Source organism: Ranitomeya imitator, chromosome 2 (assembly GCF_032444005.1).
Source record: "Ranitomeya imitator isolate aRanImi1 chromosome 2, aRanImi1.pri, whole genome shotgun sequence".
NCBI lineage: Eukaryota > Metazoa > Chordata > Amphibia > Anura > Dendrobatidae > Ranitomeya > Ranitomeya imitator.
This window is the reverse complement of record NC_091283.1, coordinates 560,291,494-560,307,927: the sequence shown is the minus strand read 5'-3', so window position 1 is coordinate 560,307,927 and position 16,434 is coordinate 560,291,494. Positions and strand designations below refer to the sequence as shown.

Below are 16,434 nucleotides of genomic sequence, written 5' to 3'. Positions count from 1 at the left end.
TTGCCTCTGATGTCCATGCTGCTGATATGGTCCGTGCCTTTCATCTGGCTCATCCTGATCGTCCTGGGGGCCCTGGTGAGGGTTCGGTGACCCCTCCTCAAGGGGGGGTACTGTTGTGAATTCTGCTTTTGGGTTCCCTCCAGTGGTTGTAGGTGGGAATGCAGTTGTCTCTCAGTCGCAGTCCTGGCCAGGTGTATCTGCTGATTGCAGTTCTGACTGGGATATTTAGGTGTGCAGGATTCTTTAGTCCTTGCCAGTTGTCAATGTTTCTTGGGAAGTGTTGGATCTCTTTCTGGCTTCTCCAGCTTAGCTGCCAATTCAGCAAAGATAAGTGTCTGTTTCTTTTTCTGTGGCACACATGCAGTGTGCTTATTTTCTGTGCTATTCATTTGTTTTCTCTTGTCCAGCTTAGACTGTGTCAGTGTTTTCTCAGTCTTGTTGGATTCTCTGGAGTTGCAGATATACGCTCCGCATCTTTAGTTAGATGGTGGAGTTTTTGTATTTTCTGCTGTGGATATTTTTGGAAGGATTTTAATACTGACCGCTTAGTATCCTGTCCTATCCTTTCCTATTTTAGCTAGCGTGGCCTCTTTTGCTAAATCCTGTTTCCTGCCTGCGTGTGTCTTTTCCTCTACTACTCACAGTCATTATTTGTGGGGGGCTGCCTATTCTTTGGGGTTCTGCTCTGAGGCAAGGTAGAATTCCTATTTCCATCTATAGGGGTATTTAGTCCTCCGGCTGTGTCGAGGTGTCTAGGTTTTGTTAGGCACACCCCACGGCTACTTCTAGTTGCGGTGTTAAGATCAGGGTTTGCTGTCAGTATAGTTACCACCTACTCCAGAGAAAGTTCCATGCGGCTCCAAGGTCACCTGATCATAACAACGTAGTATATAGCGCATTCCACGTAGTATATAGTAGTCGACGTAGTATATAGTACAGTCCACGTAGTATATAACACAGCCACGTAGTATATAGCAGTCCACGTAGTATATAGTACAGTCCACATAGTATATAACACAGCCCACGTAGTATATAGTACAGTCCACGTAGTATATAACACAGCCCACGTAGTATATAGCACAGTGCATGTAGTATATAGCACAGTCCACGTAGTATATAGCACAATCCACGTAGTATATAGCACGTATATAGCACAGTGCACATACTATGTAGCACAGCCACGTAGTATATAGCAGCTACGTAGTATATAGCACAGCCATAGAGTATATAACACAGCCCACGTAGTATATAGCACAGCCCACATAGTATATAGCAGTGTGGGCACCATATCCCTGTTAAAAAAAGAATTAAAATAAAAAATAGTTATATACTCACCTTCCGGCAGCCCCTGGATCCAGCCCAGGAGTTAGCAATGCTCTCGCCAGGTCCGTTCCCAGTGATGCTTTGCGGCAATAACCCGTGATGACGTAGCGGTCTCGCGTGATCCTACGTCATCTGGGGTCATTTCGCAAAGCATTACTTGGAACGGAGCTGCCGAGAGCATTGCGAGGATGGGGAAGGCCTCGGGGGCCGCCGGAAGGTGAGAATAGCACAATTGTTTATTTTTTTATTATTTTTAACATATCTTTTTACTATTGATGCTGCATGTGCAGCATCAATAGTAAAGCCTGTCGCTGATTGGTCGCGGCCGGCTGGGCGCGACCAATCAGCGACGGAAGATTTCCGTTACAGACAAAAAGACGGAAATGGACCTTAGACAATTATATATATAAATTACATGCAAAATAAAGTGCATAATGCAAAATGGTTGAATGGTGTACAAGGATGCAAGGTTTATAAGAGATGGTCATGCACAATTAGGGGTGATATCTACCTATCTATATAATGTTATATTAGCTTTGTCAGATTTCACCTGGGAGCACAGAGTATCAATAAGAAGTACACAGCTTCCAGGGGAAAACAGAGATAGTAATGTGCACACCATAGCCCAAGGTAGTGACAATGAACAATATAGATACCAAGAACCAGTATAGATACCCTGTGTGTGGTCACGTCAAGCGTACCCCTTGACGCACGTTTTGATGTTGAATCTTCCTCAGAAGGGGTGCATAATTTTTTAATGGTTCTTAAAATTATGTAAATTAACAAAAGAAGGCAGGAGCTGGCTGCTGCGGCTAACTCATGTTCCAAATGCTAAAGAGAAATGAATATTCACTGCACTGGCAAATTATTATTATTATAATATGTAGTTCTCTGTAAAAGCGCACACAGTGTCAGCCACAACCGTCTACTGCAGCTGCCGGATGGTCACGTGTGACCGCTACTTAAGAGAAATCAATATTCACCTCTCTCCACTATCATGGGCATGGATATAAATGAATATTCATTTCTCTTAAGTAGCGGCACACGTGACCGCCCAGTGGCTGACACTGTGCACGCTACTTAATACTCACTGCCCTCCACGCACATAGTTCCCGAGTGGGGAGCGGTGAGTATTCCGGCAGCTGTGCTCTGCTTCTGAGCAGCGCATGACATCCCTGCCATGCGCTGCTTTCAAGCATACAGCAGCTGCTGGCACCGGAACAAGACGCTGCGAGGGAGCACAGGAAGATAAGTATAATGGTTTATTTTTTTTATATTTTTTGATGGGGGGCCAATCATACCAGGATAAGGATGGGGTCATGCATACACAGATAGGGATGGGGCCATGCATACAAGGATAGGGATGGAGCCATGCAAACAAAGATAGGGATGGGGCCATGCGTTCAAGGACAGAGATGGAGCCATGCATTCAAGGATAGGGATGGAGCCATGCATACAAGGATATGGATGGAGCCATGCATACAAGGATAGGGATGGAGGCCAATCATACCAGGATAGGGATGGGACCATGCATTCAAGAATAGGGATGGAGCCATGCATTCAAGGATAGGGATGGAGCCATGCATTCAAGGATAGGGATGGAGCCATGCATACAAGGATAGAGATGGAGGCAAATCATACCAGGATAGGGATGGGGCGATGCATACAAGGATAGGGATGGAGGCCAATCATACCAGGATATGGATGGGACCATGCATACAAGGATAGGGATTGGGCCATGCAGACAAGGATAGGGATGAGAAGCCATGCAGACAAGGATAGGGATGAGGGGACAATGCATGCCAGGTTGGGGATGAGGAGCCATGCATACCAGGATGGGGATGAGGAGGCCATGCATACCAGGATGAGGATGAGGGGACAATGCATACCAGGCTTAGACTCGAGTCAATAAGTTTTCACAGTTTTTTGTGGTAAAATTAGGAACTTCGGCTTATACTCGGGTTGGCTTATGCTTGAGTATATGTGGTAGTCAACAAATTGAGCAGCCAAGCCACCACAATGATAAAAAAATGACAAAGAAGATGCTTCCCATAACTTCTTCCTATAGAACTCAGCGATAAGTCGCCATGTGCACATAGATTTAAAGGGAATGTGTCACCATGTTTTTACTATGTAATCTGAGAGCAGCATGATGTAAGTGATGGGACCCTGGTTACAGGGATGGGTCACTTACTGGGTTGTGTGTTTGTTTCAATAAGATGAGAGTGATAATCTCCTTCTGATAAAACAAACTTGCGAGCTTACAGTCTACAGGATGAAGGGGAAGGAGACAATAGGTTGATGGTTGCAGGAGCTCCGATGTTGGTGAGGCGGTAGCTTCGGTAGTGGTGAGGAGGCAGCAGGGTCAGTGAAGGTTGTAGGCATCGCTGCATGACATCGCTGCGTCTCCGATTCTAGGACAGAGGGACTTTCTTCCCTTTGCCTGCTTTCTAAATGTGTAGTTTGTGCTCTGGAGTCCCAACTTTTCGCAAAGCCTAACACAAGAACGAACCTCTGCCACACCAGCTGACAAGACATGTCTCAGGGTATGTGCACAGGTCAGGATTTTTAGCGTTTTTTTTGCGGAATTTTGCCATAAAAACGCTATAAATCCGGTAAAAAAATGCTAACATTATGCATCCTATCTTTTAGAATGCATTCCGCATTTTTTGTGCAGATGTTAGCGTTTTTTTCCGCAAAAAAAACGCATCCCGCAAAAAATCCGGACATGCTCTATCTTTTTCCGGATTTTTTGCGGATTTCCTATCAAAAAGGTCATTCAGAAAAAGAAAAAAAACGCAAAAAATCCGCGCAAAATCCGTGCAAAAAAACGCGCAAATTCCGCGAGAAATCCACGTGAAAAAAGCACGCGGATTTCTGGCAGGATACTCAGGATTTTGTCAGGAAAAAATCCTGACGTGTGCACATACCCTCAGAGTTTGAGAAGCATGGCACGACACAGCCACCTTAAAATAGCACTTATAAGTAGAAGCCTTCTAGCACGTCATATATAAAATAATCATATAACATTCTTTGAGCTTCGATCTCACGCTGAAGCAAAAATGCTCTAAAGAGCACAGAACCCCCAGCACTGCTGTGCCCCATTCACTAGAAATCTCCAGCAAAGCACAATAACAGGTACAGTAACCCTGCTGCATGCATACTACCTTAATGTCTTCTATTTTACACTTCCATTTTTCAATCTCTTCTTCCGTATGCTTCTGTTGATGGACGCTGGCTATCAAGTCATTTGAGAGTTTCTTCTGTTTGTGTGGAAATAAAGAAAATGTATGAAATAAAAAACAGCATTATACAGGTATAGGATGAATGGATTACTTGTCACATCTAGCAACAGGGTTGACTTAAAAAGAATAGGATCAACCCTCCCATGCTGTCTACGTGGGCATGTAGGTCATAGGAAGCTGAATAAAGTGACACCCTGATATCTGCGATCTGATGTCTTATTCCACAGTAATCCACCTTTTTTTTATATGTAAATAAGCTGTTCAGAACTATGGGCTGGACACAGATCTCCCTGAGAATCTGCCTTCAGAGGTTATTTTAAATAAAAGAAGGCATTACCAGTGAGACATGTATTGACTGACACTTCGCTTTCATAATCATACACAGCTCTGCAGGGAGATCAGAACTAACACAGCACAACAGCAGTGAACTGTGCCTCATTACAAAAATATTTGCAGCTGCGGTCCACTCACAGTACTTCAGCTTCCTTCTCACAGGCAGCTAGTGTGGGGGAAGGGCAGTACAGCAGAGCCGATAGCTGCAAATGTGCTTGTTGTATTTGTAATGAGACACCGTTCAACTCTGCTGCACTGTGTTAGTTATAATCAGACACAGCTCTGCAACAGAGCTGACAGCACAATGAGAGGACAAATGCTGCTGCAAATGTTTGTAATGAGACAAAGTTCACTTCTGTTCTACTGTGTTAGCTCTGCTGTACTGTGTTAAATCTGATATCACTGTAATGCTGCGTATGATGATGAGAGCAAAGTGTCAGTCATTACATGTATGAACTTTCTATGAGATGCATGCCCATATAAACGGCTTACAAGGGTTGATCCTACTGACAGATGCCCTTTAAAGCTGGTCTGTCACCCAATCCCCAAATGCAAACTGCATATATTTTTAAATAGATCCTAGACATCACGAGGATGTTGTACTTACTTTAAAAATCTGTGTAAAAATGGCTGTATAATCCTTTATGAAAGTTTACCTCCATCTCAACTTACCAAGCCTGATTGGTAGCTCCTCAGTGTCCCTCTTGCTGAGATCTCACACATTTCAGTACAAGCTGCAGGTGAGAGTGGAGACTGCATACACATGTACACATGATCTATTTCACTGTATAGCTAAGATCATAAAATGCTCATCTTAATATCAGGAATAAAACATTCTGACAGGGAGTACACCTGTCCCATCAGGTCAAACATTTCTATTTTAATAACATACACAATTTCGATCGTGCAATGAATCTATTGAGAAATCCACATTAGAAGGAATCTATCACCAGGTTTTAGCTACACGACCTGCGAGCAGCATGATGTAGAGGCAGAGACCCTGATTCTAATGATGCATCACTTACTGGGCTGCTTGCTGCAGTTTTGACAAAATAACTTTTTATTCTGCTGCAGATTTAACAGTGCTCTGAAAGCTGAGCTCTCTACAACCCTGCTCACACGACTGATTGGCAGCTTTCCATGTACAATGTGTATATGGACAAAGTCGGACAGCTGTATAACTAATTGCGCCCTAAAGTTGAAAGCTGCCAGACAGCCATATAACACAGGCGATTATAGAATAGCAGTGCATGGGCTGACCAGCACCTCTCCTGCTCCGAGCATGACAGCTGAATAGAAATACATGAAGCTGTCACATTCAGGTCAGGAGAGCCGCTAGCCAGTCCTTAACTCCGATGAGATCATCATCTTCGTGCATGTCAAAACGACTCTTGCGGACGCATCCGCATACAACACATGTCCGTGCATACCCAATGTTAAAGATAGGTACACAGGACGCATACAGAAGTAGGCGGAGCTTAAGAGAAGACGTTCAGAAGTAGGCGGAGCTTAAGGAAGTACGCAGCCCTACGCACTCTACCCAAACGCAAGTGTGAACCCGGCCTAAATGAAGTGGGCTCTCATAGCTACAGTAATACCACACATATGGATGCTAACTGTGGATTAGGCACATGTGGGGCTCAGGAAGAGGGGGGCGTTTGGATTTGGGAGCTGGATTTCTTTTGGAGGGAGCCATGTAAAGTGTTCCAAAGCCTTTGTAATACCAGTAATGTGGACACCCCTATAGTTCAGTTAACAGATGACAGACCTAAGTAGGAACTTGTTTTTTGTGTATTGAGTAGAAGCTTTTATTGGTGGCATTTTGGATCAGATTATATTTATCTTGCACTCTACACTGAGCACTTAGGCCGGCGTCACACTTGCGAGTTTTACGGACGTAAGAGCGCAGAAACTACGTCCGTAAAACTCGCAAAAAAAAGGCACAATTATTCTCTATGCCCCTGCTCCTATCTGCCGTATTTTACTGATCAGTATTATACGGCTTTCTACGGCCGTAGAAAATCGCAGCATGCTGCGTTTGTCACCGTACTGCGCAAGAAATACGCCAATGAAAGTCTATGGAAGCGTGAAAAATACGGATTACACACGGACAAGGAGTGTGACTTGCGAGAAATACGCAGCGGTATTAGAGAGAAAAGCCGGTAATTCAGTGCGGTGTACAGTAAAATCACACTGACAGCTTACAGTCCAATAGGTAGAATAAATGTGTACACATAGAATAGGTATCTTATATATAATTGCCTAGAATACTACTTCCTGCAATTTGTGCCAACTTCCGTGGCTTTGTCCGGAGCTAATGTCCGGAGCTAATGTCCGGAGCTAATGTCCGGAGATAAGTGACGTCAACAGTGTCCAGTGTCTGATTGGTTGCCGCCTGCTGCGAGCGACCAATCAGAAACGTGCCGTACTGTGACACACTCCGCCCGCCATTTTGGTGTGATTTTTGAATTTTTACCTCACAGCAAGTTTCTACTGCGTGGAGGCGGGCCCAGTGACGTTGCTCTTCAAGCTCCTGCCGAATTTCAAGTATATATGGATTCTAGACTCCCGATTCTTTAGAATCGGGCTGCCATCTAGTATATATATATATATATATATATGTCAGTGAGACACATATATGTATATATATTAATATTTATTCCAGCGCTATACAGCTTGAAAGCCGGTAATTCAATTACCGGCTTTTTTTTTCTCCTTCCTAAACCCGACATGATTTGAGACATGGTTTACATACAGTAAACCATGTCTTCTCTCCTTTTTTTTGCAGATTCCACACTACTGTCAGTAGTGTGTATCTGCAAAATTTGGCCGTTCTATCTACTAAATTAAAGGGTTAAATGGCGGAAAAAATTGGCGTGGGCTCCCGCGCAATTTTCTCCGCCAGAGTAGTAAAGCCAGTGACTGAGGGCAGATATTAATAGCCTGGAGAGGGTCCACGGTTATTGGCCCCTCCTGGCTAAAAACACCTGCCCCCAGCCACCCCAGAAAAGGCACATCTGGAAGATGCGCCTATTCTGGCACTTGGCCACTCTCTTCCCATTCCCGTGTAGCGGTGGGATATGGGGTAATGAAAGATTAATGCCACCTTGCTATTGTAAGGTGACATTAAGCCTAATTAATAATGGAGAGGCGTCAATTATGACACCTATCCATTATTAATCCAATTGAATGAAAGGGTTAAAAAAACACACACACATTATTCAAAATTATTTTAATGAAATAAAAACAATGGTTGTTGTAATATTTTATTTAACGCCCAATCCAGTCACTGAAGACCCTCGTTCTGTAAAAGAAAAAACATAATAAACCAACAATATACTTACCTTCCGCAGATCTGTAAAGTCCAACGATGTAAATCCTTCTGAAGGGGTTAAAACATTTTGCAGCAAGGAGTTCCGCTAATGCAGGCTGCTCCTTGCTGCAAAACCCCGGGGAATGAAGCTAAATATAGGTCATTGATCTATATTTAGCTTCATTTGCGGTGAGGCGCCCTCTGCTGGCTGTTCATAGATCGTGGGAACTTTCCTAGAAAGCCTGCGGAAGGTAAGTATATTGTTGGTTTATTATGTTTTTTCTTTTACAGAGCGAGGGTCTTCAGTGATTGGATTGGGCGTTAAATAAAATATTACAACAACCTTTGTTTTTATTTAATTAAAATAATTTTTAATAATGTGTGTGTTTTTTTAACCCTTTCATTCAATTGGATTAATAATGGATAGGTGTCATAATTGACGCCTCTCCATTATTAATTAGGCTTAATGTCACCTTACAATAGCAAGGTGGCATTAACCCTTCATTACCCCATATCCCACCGCTACACGGGAATGGGAAGAGAGTGGCCAAGTGCCAGAATAGGCACATCTTCCAGATGTGCCTTTTCTGGGGTGGCTGGGGGCAGGTGTTTTTAGCCAGGGGGGGGCCAATAACCGTGGACCCTCTCCAGGCTATTAATATCTGCCCTCAGTCACTGGCTTTACTACTCTGGCGGAGAAAATTGCGCGGGAGCCCACGCCAATTTTTTCCGCCATTTAACCCTTTATTTTAAGAGCTAGAACGGCCAAATTTTGCAGATACACACTACTAACATTAGTAGTGTGGATTATGCAAAAAAAATGGTGATATGAGATGGTTTACTGTATGTAAACCATGTCTCATATCATGTCGGGTTTAGGAAGGAGAAAGCAAAAGCCGGTAATTGAATTACCGGCTTTTTGCTATCTCGCGCTGTATGAAGGAATAATATATATATATATATATGTGTCTACTGACATATATATATATATATATATATATATATATATATATATATATATATATATATAGACAGTATATATGTTTTTATTTTTTTTAACACATGGATCCCTTGTATAGGCGTATGTCGGTTTGGCAAGCCTGCGATAAAAACACGCAGTACGGCTGCCATATGGATTACATACGGAGGATGCCATGCGCAAAAAACGGTGACACACCCTGCCTACGGAGGAGCTACGGACCACTATTTTCGGGACTTTTCAGCGTATTACGGCCGTAATATACGGACCGTATTGTTTTACGCTGTGTGTGACGCCGGCCTTACATAAAGGTTTTCATCTAAAGCTACAAAATACATGATTTGGATGCAACTCCCGAGGGATCAATTCACTAATGAGGCAGCAGAGTTATTCTGGACTGTGTGTGGCTTCTGTTCGGCATTTCAGAAGAGCACAAAACTGAAAACTGTGGAAGACCGTGCTTTTACACACGACTAAAAAGTCAGACACCGACAGATCACAAGCCAGACAAAGTTCACAGTGCCTCCATCTGCCTTATTATAGGGAATCTTCTGCCGGGGGATCAATTATCTCAGAGATTTCCACAGAAACCCCGGTATAAGTGCACAGTGTAGAGTGCAGGATAAATGTAAGCTGCGCCTTACTGCGATTTTTGGGAGGCAGAATGAACAAATCAACAGCAGGTGAAGAATTGGTTCTATTTATTTGTTACGCCGCTCCTCGTGCAGTATAAGCGATTAGTTGACTTTATTCTTCAGGTTTCGTGCGAATACAGCAATACCAGATTTATAAAGTTTTTTTAGGTTTTGCTAATATCACACACTAAAAGACCCCTTTTTCCTATGTTTCTGCCAACAGTCATGTGAGGGCTTGTTTTTTACGGGATGAGTCGGAGTTTTTATTAGTACCCTTATTGGAAACATAATATTTTTTGATGGCTTTCTATTCCAATTTTTGGGTGGCAGAATAAACAAAAACCAGCAACTCAGAGATTGTTTTTTTTACGCCGTTCCTTATGCGGTATAAGTGATTAGACCCCATAACCTCCCTATCCAACATCACTGAACCCCCTATGGCTTAATTGTCTCCTCTCCAAATCGCACCTTACCACCTGTGCGCACGACCCTATCCCATCCCACCTCCTCCCCAACCTCACCACCACACTTATCCCATCCCTAACCCACCTCTTCAACCTATCACTAACTTCTGGCACCTTCCCTTCTGCTTTCAAACGTGCCACAATCACGCCTATCCTTAAAAAGCCAACCCTTGATCCAACTGCTATGTCCAGCTATCGCCCAATATCGCTGCTCCCATTCGCTTCCAAACTCCTGGAGCAGCACGTCCACTCTGAACTTTCCTCCCACCTCTCATCTAACTTGCTCTTTGACAATCTACATTCTACATCTACATCACTCAACCGAGACAGCTCTGACCAAAATCACTAACGACTTACTTACCGCCAAAGCTAACGGACAATACTCTGTACTCCTTTTAGACCTGTCCTCTGCTTTCAACACAGTTGACCACTGCCTCCTACTACAGATCCTCTCCTCCTTTGGCACCTTGCCCTATCCGGGATCTCCTCGTACCTTTCCAACCGCACATTCAGCGTCTCCCACTCCCACTCCACCTCCTCATTCCACTCTCTCTCTGTTGAAGTCCCCCAAGGCTCTGTTATAGGACCCCTACTCTTCTCAATCTATACACTTGGCCTGGGACAACTCATAAAGTCCCATGGACTCCAGTACCACCTCTATGCTGATGACACTCACATCTACCTCTCTGGCCCAGACGTCACCACTCTGCTGTCCAGAATCCCAGAGTGTCTATCAGCCATATCCTCCTTCGTCTCTTCTTGCTTCCTCAAACTCAATGTGGACAAATCTGAACTCATCATCTTCCTCCATCCCATAGATCTTCCTTACCTGACCTATCTATCTATCGCAATCAACGACATCATGCTTTCCCCCGTACCGGAAGTCCGCTGCCTCGGAATAACCTTTGACTCTGCTCTGTCATTCAAACCGCACATCCAAGCTCTATCCACCTCCTGTCGCCTCCAGCTCAAAAATATCTCCAGAATCCGTCCTTTCCTCAACCGTCAATCTACTAAAATGCTTGTGCACGCCCTCATCATCTCCCGCCTTGACTACTGCAACATCCTTTTCTGCGGCCTCCCTGCTAACACCCTTGCACCTCTCCAGTCCATCCTTAAAGGGACTCTGTCACCTGAATTTGGCGGGCTCTCTGTCCGGTCCGATGGGCGGTGTTTTCTCTCCTTTCATTCACCCCTTCCTTTCCCGCTGGCCGCAATATTATCTTAAATATGAGTCTGTTTCCTCCGTAGTTCACATGTGCGCTAATCAATCTTGCCTTGTGCACGCACAGTATGCTTTGCCCAACTGCGGGCAAAGCCGAAAAGCATTAGTGCACATGCGTCGCCGCACTATGTCCCGGAACACAGCGAAACTTCCGTGACATAGTGCGGCTGCGCATGCGCACTAATGCTTTTCGGTTTTGCCCGTAGTTGGGCAAAGCATACTGCTTGTGCGCAAGGCAAGATTGCTTTGCGCACGCGTGAACTACGGAGGAAACAGACTCATATTCAAAATAATATTGCGGCCAGTGGGAAAGGAAGGGGTGAATGAAAGGAGAGAAAACACTGCCCACCGGACCGTACAGAGAGCCCACCAAATTTAGGTGACAGAGTCCCATTAACTTTGCTGCCCGACTAATTAATCTCTCTCCTCGCTACTCCTCCGCTTCCCCCCTCTGCAAATCGCTTCACTGGCTCTCATTCCATCAGCGAATCCGGTTCAAATTACTAATACTGACCTACAAAGCCATCCATAACCTGTCTCCTCCATATATCTCTGAACTAATCTCCCGATATCTTCCCTCACGTGATCTCCGGTCCTCCCAAGACCTCCTACTCTCCTCCACACTTAATCGCTCCTCATCCAACCGCCTCCAAGACTTCTCCCGAATATCCCCCATCCTCTGAAATTCTCTGCCCCAACAAGTCCGACTATCAACCACATTCGGATCCTTCAGACGGAACTTGAAAACCCATCTCTTCAGGAAAGCCTACATCCTGCACTGACACCGCTGCCGCCTCATCACTATCGAAGATACTGCCTCACCAACACCGGAGCTACCGCCTCACCAACACCGGAGCTACCGCCTCACCAACACCGGAGCTCCTGCATCCCTCAACCTACTGTCTCCTTCCCCATAATCCTGTAGAATGTAAGCCCGCAAGGGCAGGGTCCTTGCCCCTCTGTATCAGTCTGTCATTGTTAGTTTGTTTACTGTAAGTGATATCTGTAACTTGTATGTAACTCATTCTCATGTACAGCACCATGGAATCAATGGTGCTATATAAATAAATAATAATAATAATAATAGACAACTTTATACTTTGGTTCAGTACAATTACAGCAATACCAGTTTTATATTTTTGAGATTTTGTCGCTTCTACACAATAAAATAATTTTATTAAAAAAATATTGTTTTTGCATCTATATTCTGAGCTATATATATTTTTCCACTGACGGAGCTGTATGGAGTTTTGGTTTTTTGCGGGACAAGATGACGTTTTTTATTTACATAAGCCTTTTTAATTGTGCCTTAGGCTACTTTCACACTAGCATTTTTTTAAGTCCGTCACAATGCGTCGTTTTGCAGAAAAAACGCATCCTGCAAAAGTGCTTGCAGGATGCGTTTTTTCCCCATAGACTTCTATTGATGACGCATTTGCGACGGATTGGCACACTTCACATCCGTCTTGCTACTGATGCGTCGTGCTTTGGCGGACCGTCGGGAGAAAAAAACCCTACATGTAACGTTTTTTTCTCCCGACGGACCGCTTTTTCCGACCGCGCATGCGCGGCCGGAACTCCGCCCCCACCTCCCCGCACCTTACAATGGGGCAGCGGATGCGCCGGAAAAATGCATCCGCTGCCTCCATTGTGCAATGCAGCAAACGCTAGCGTCGGAATCTCTCCCCGACGCATTGCGACGGGGAGATTCCGACGCTAGTGTGAAAGGAGCCTTATTCCATAGTTTTTTGCCACTTTTTTTTATCTATTTTTATACGGTTGTTCATTGTAAAGGTTACCCCTGATCCTTAATTCCTTCATGACCTTGGAATTTTCAGTTTTTCCGTGTTCGTTTTTCGCTCCTCTCTTTCCCAGAGCCATAACTTTTTTATTTTTCCGTCAATATGGTCTTGTGAGGGCATATTTTTTGCAGGACGAGTTGTACTTTTGAACGACATCATTGGTTTTAGCATGTCATGTACTAGAAAACGGGAAAAAAATTCCAAGTGCGGTGAAATTGCAAAAAACGTGCAATCCCACACTTGTTTTTTTGTTTGGCTTTTTTGCTAGGTTCACTTAATGCTAAAACTGACCTGCCATTATGATTTTCCAGGTCATTACGAGTTCATAGACACCAAACATGTCTAGGTTATTTTTTATCTAAGTGGTGAAAAAAAATTCCAAACTTTGCTAAAAAAAAAAAAAAAAAAGTGTCATTTTCCGATACCCGTAGCGTCTCCATTTTTCATGATCTGGGGTTGGTTGAGGGCTTATTTTTGCGTGTTGAGCTGGTGCAGATACGTTCTTTTGATCGCCCTTTATTGCATTTTAATGCAATGTCGTGGCGACTAAAAAAAGGTAATTCTGGCGTTTTGAATTTTTTTCTCGCTACGCTGTTTAGCGATCAGGTTAATCCTTTTTTTATTGATAGATCGGGCAATTCTGAACGCGGCGATACCAAATATGTGTAGGTTTGATTTTTTTTTTTTATTGATTTATTTTGAATGGGGCGAAAGGGGGGTGATTTAAACCTTTATATTTTTTTATTTTTTCCACATTTTTTTTTACTTTTTTTTTTTTACTTTTGCCATGCTTCAATAGCCTCCATGGGAAGCTAGAAGCTGGCACCACTCGATCGGCTCTGCTACATAGCAGCGATCATCAGATCGCTGCTATGAGGCAGAAATGCAGGTGTGCTATGAGCGCCGACCACAGGGGGACGCTCACAGCAGGCTGGCATCAGTAACCATAGAGGTGTCAAGGACCTCTATGGTTACCATTCTGACGCATCGCTGACCACCGATCATATGACGGGGGTCGGCGATGCACTCATTTCCGGCCGCACGGCCGGAAGCGCCGGTTAAATGCCGCTGTCAGCGTTTGACAGCGGCATTTAACTAGTTAATAGCGGCGGGTGAATCGCGATTTCACCCGCCGCTATTGCGGGCACATGTCAGCTGTTCAAAACAGCTGACATGTCCCGGCTTTGAAGCGGGCTCACCGCCGGAGCCCTGCATCAAAGAACGGTATCTGACCTCGGACGTACTATCCCGTCCGAGGTCAGAAAGAGGTTAAAGGGGTTGTACCAAGTTTGGGCCTATCCCCTACCGAACACTGGGAAACCTAACTTTACTGATAAAAGGGACAAAGGGAGCCATGGTCGATCATGCGCACCACCATTCCTTTCTTTCTGGGAACTCAGCGTTTTGCAGATCTACAGCACTCCCTTAAAAGGGTTGTCTGTTCAAAACTGATAAGTCTACAGTCACTCTGTGTGACTTAAGACTTATGCACAGTGCCCGGGACCAGAGGGTATGTATGAGTTATACATACCCCCAGCCAATGGTTGCAGATAGTGATGAGCGAGTGTACTCGTTGCTTGGATTTTCCCGAGCACGCTTGGGTGGTCTCCAGTATTTGTTAAGCCCCCGTCACACACAGCGAGATCGCTGCTGAGTCACAAGTTTTGTGACGCAACAGCGACCTCAGTAGCGATCTCGCTATGTGTGACACGTAGTAGCGACCAGGCCCCTGCTGTGAGATCGCTGGTCGTGTCGGAATGGCCTGGACCGTTTTTTGATCGTTGAGGTCCCGCTGGGTAGCACACATCGCTGTGTTTGACACCTTACCAACGACTTCGTTGACAGGACGTCCCATTGAATCGTCATGAAATAGCATTGTTGTACAGGTCGCCGCATCGCTGCTGCAGGGCTGCCACTAGAAATTTCGGGGCCCCATACTGGCAAAATTTTCGGGGCCCCCTTGAGACTCCGCCCAGGCTCCACCCCAGCCCCGCCTCCAGGCTCCACCCCCTCGAACTGTCCACAGTCCCACCGCTCTCTCTTGGAAAAACTCCACTTCTCACCAATCACACATTAACAGTTCCCATCACCAGATCACACATATAGCAGGCAGCTTTTGTTTTGGCCAAAAGATTTTTTAAGCCGCCACCATAACACGGTAGACACTTTTGGCCGGGCCCTACTCTGCTGTAACCTATTAAATATTTGTTAAAATATGCAATACAATTTAGGTATATTTTTATTTATTTATCAATTTTTAAAATGCCCAATAATATCACATAGAAGGAACAAATACCACAACACCATGACCAGATGACATATTACCACCACAGTGATCGAATAATATCACATACAAGGAACAAATACCACAACACCATGACCAGACCACATATTACCACCACAGGGATCGAATAATATCACATACAAGGAACAAATACCACAACACCATGTCCAGACCACATATTACCACCACATAGTGACTGAATACTACAATTCTGATCAGTAATTTTTAAAAAAGCACCATACTATCACCGTAAGTGCCATTATACACAGGAGATCTGTACTTAGTATGCAGTGTCTGTGTACAGATAATATAGTGATCACTAGTGAAATTATACACAGGAGCTCTGTATACAGTGTATAGTGTCAGTGTATAGGTAACACACTGACTCACCAGTGACGTCTCTAGGTGAAGTCCTTCATCTTTCATCCAGCACAGACCGCCATCATTTCATCCAGCCAGGACTTCTCTCTGCAGGAAATAACACAGTTATCTCGAGCTCCGCTTGCAGAACACATTACTTAATTTTTCACAACTTCTACATTACACCACATGAAGAAGGCGACATAGTATCACTCTATACAGTAACAGGACCGCCCCCCATTTAAAACAGTATACTCAAAAAATAAAATAAATACATCACTGCAGTAATAATATCCCTAAATTAGCCCCTATGGTATTAATAATATCACCCAGCCTGGCCCCGTGTGTCTCATTCCTGGCGTCAGCCAGATATTCTCCCATCCTGCCCTCATGAGTATCCATTCTGCCCCATATGATCTCCTTATCCTGCCCCATATGATCGCCCCATGTGATCTCTCCATCCTGCCCCAT

General features: G+C 44.4%; 1 protein-coding gene across 1 annotated transcript in view; it reads right to left on the bottom strand.

Annotated features, from left to right (window-relative positions):
* The window catches only part of TRIM65 (tripartite motif containing 65), a 102,487-nt gene that overhangs the window by 79,602 nt on the left and 6,451 nt on the right, over positions 1-16,434 (bottom strand). The window contains exon 2 of the mRNA XM_069752055.1: positions 4,491-4,586. Within this exon, the coding sequence (XP_069608156.1) occupies positions 4,491-4,586 (96 nt within the window). The remainder of the gene's footprint in view (positions 1-4,490; positions 4,587-16,434) is intronic.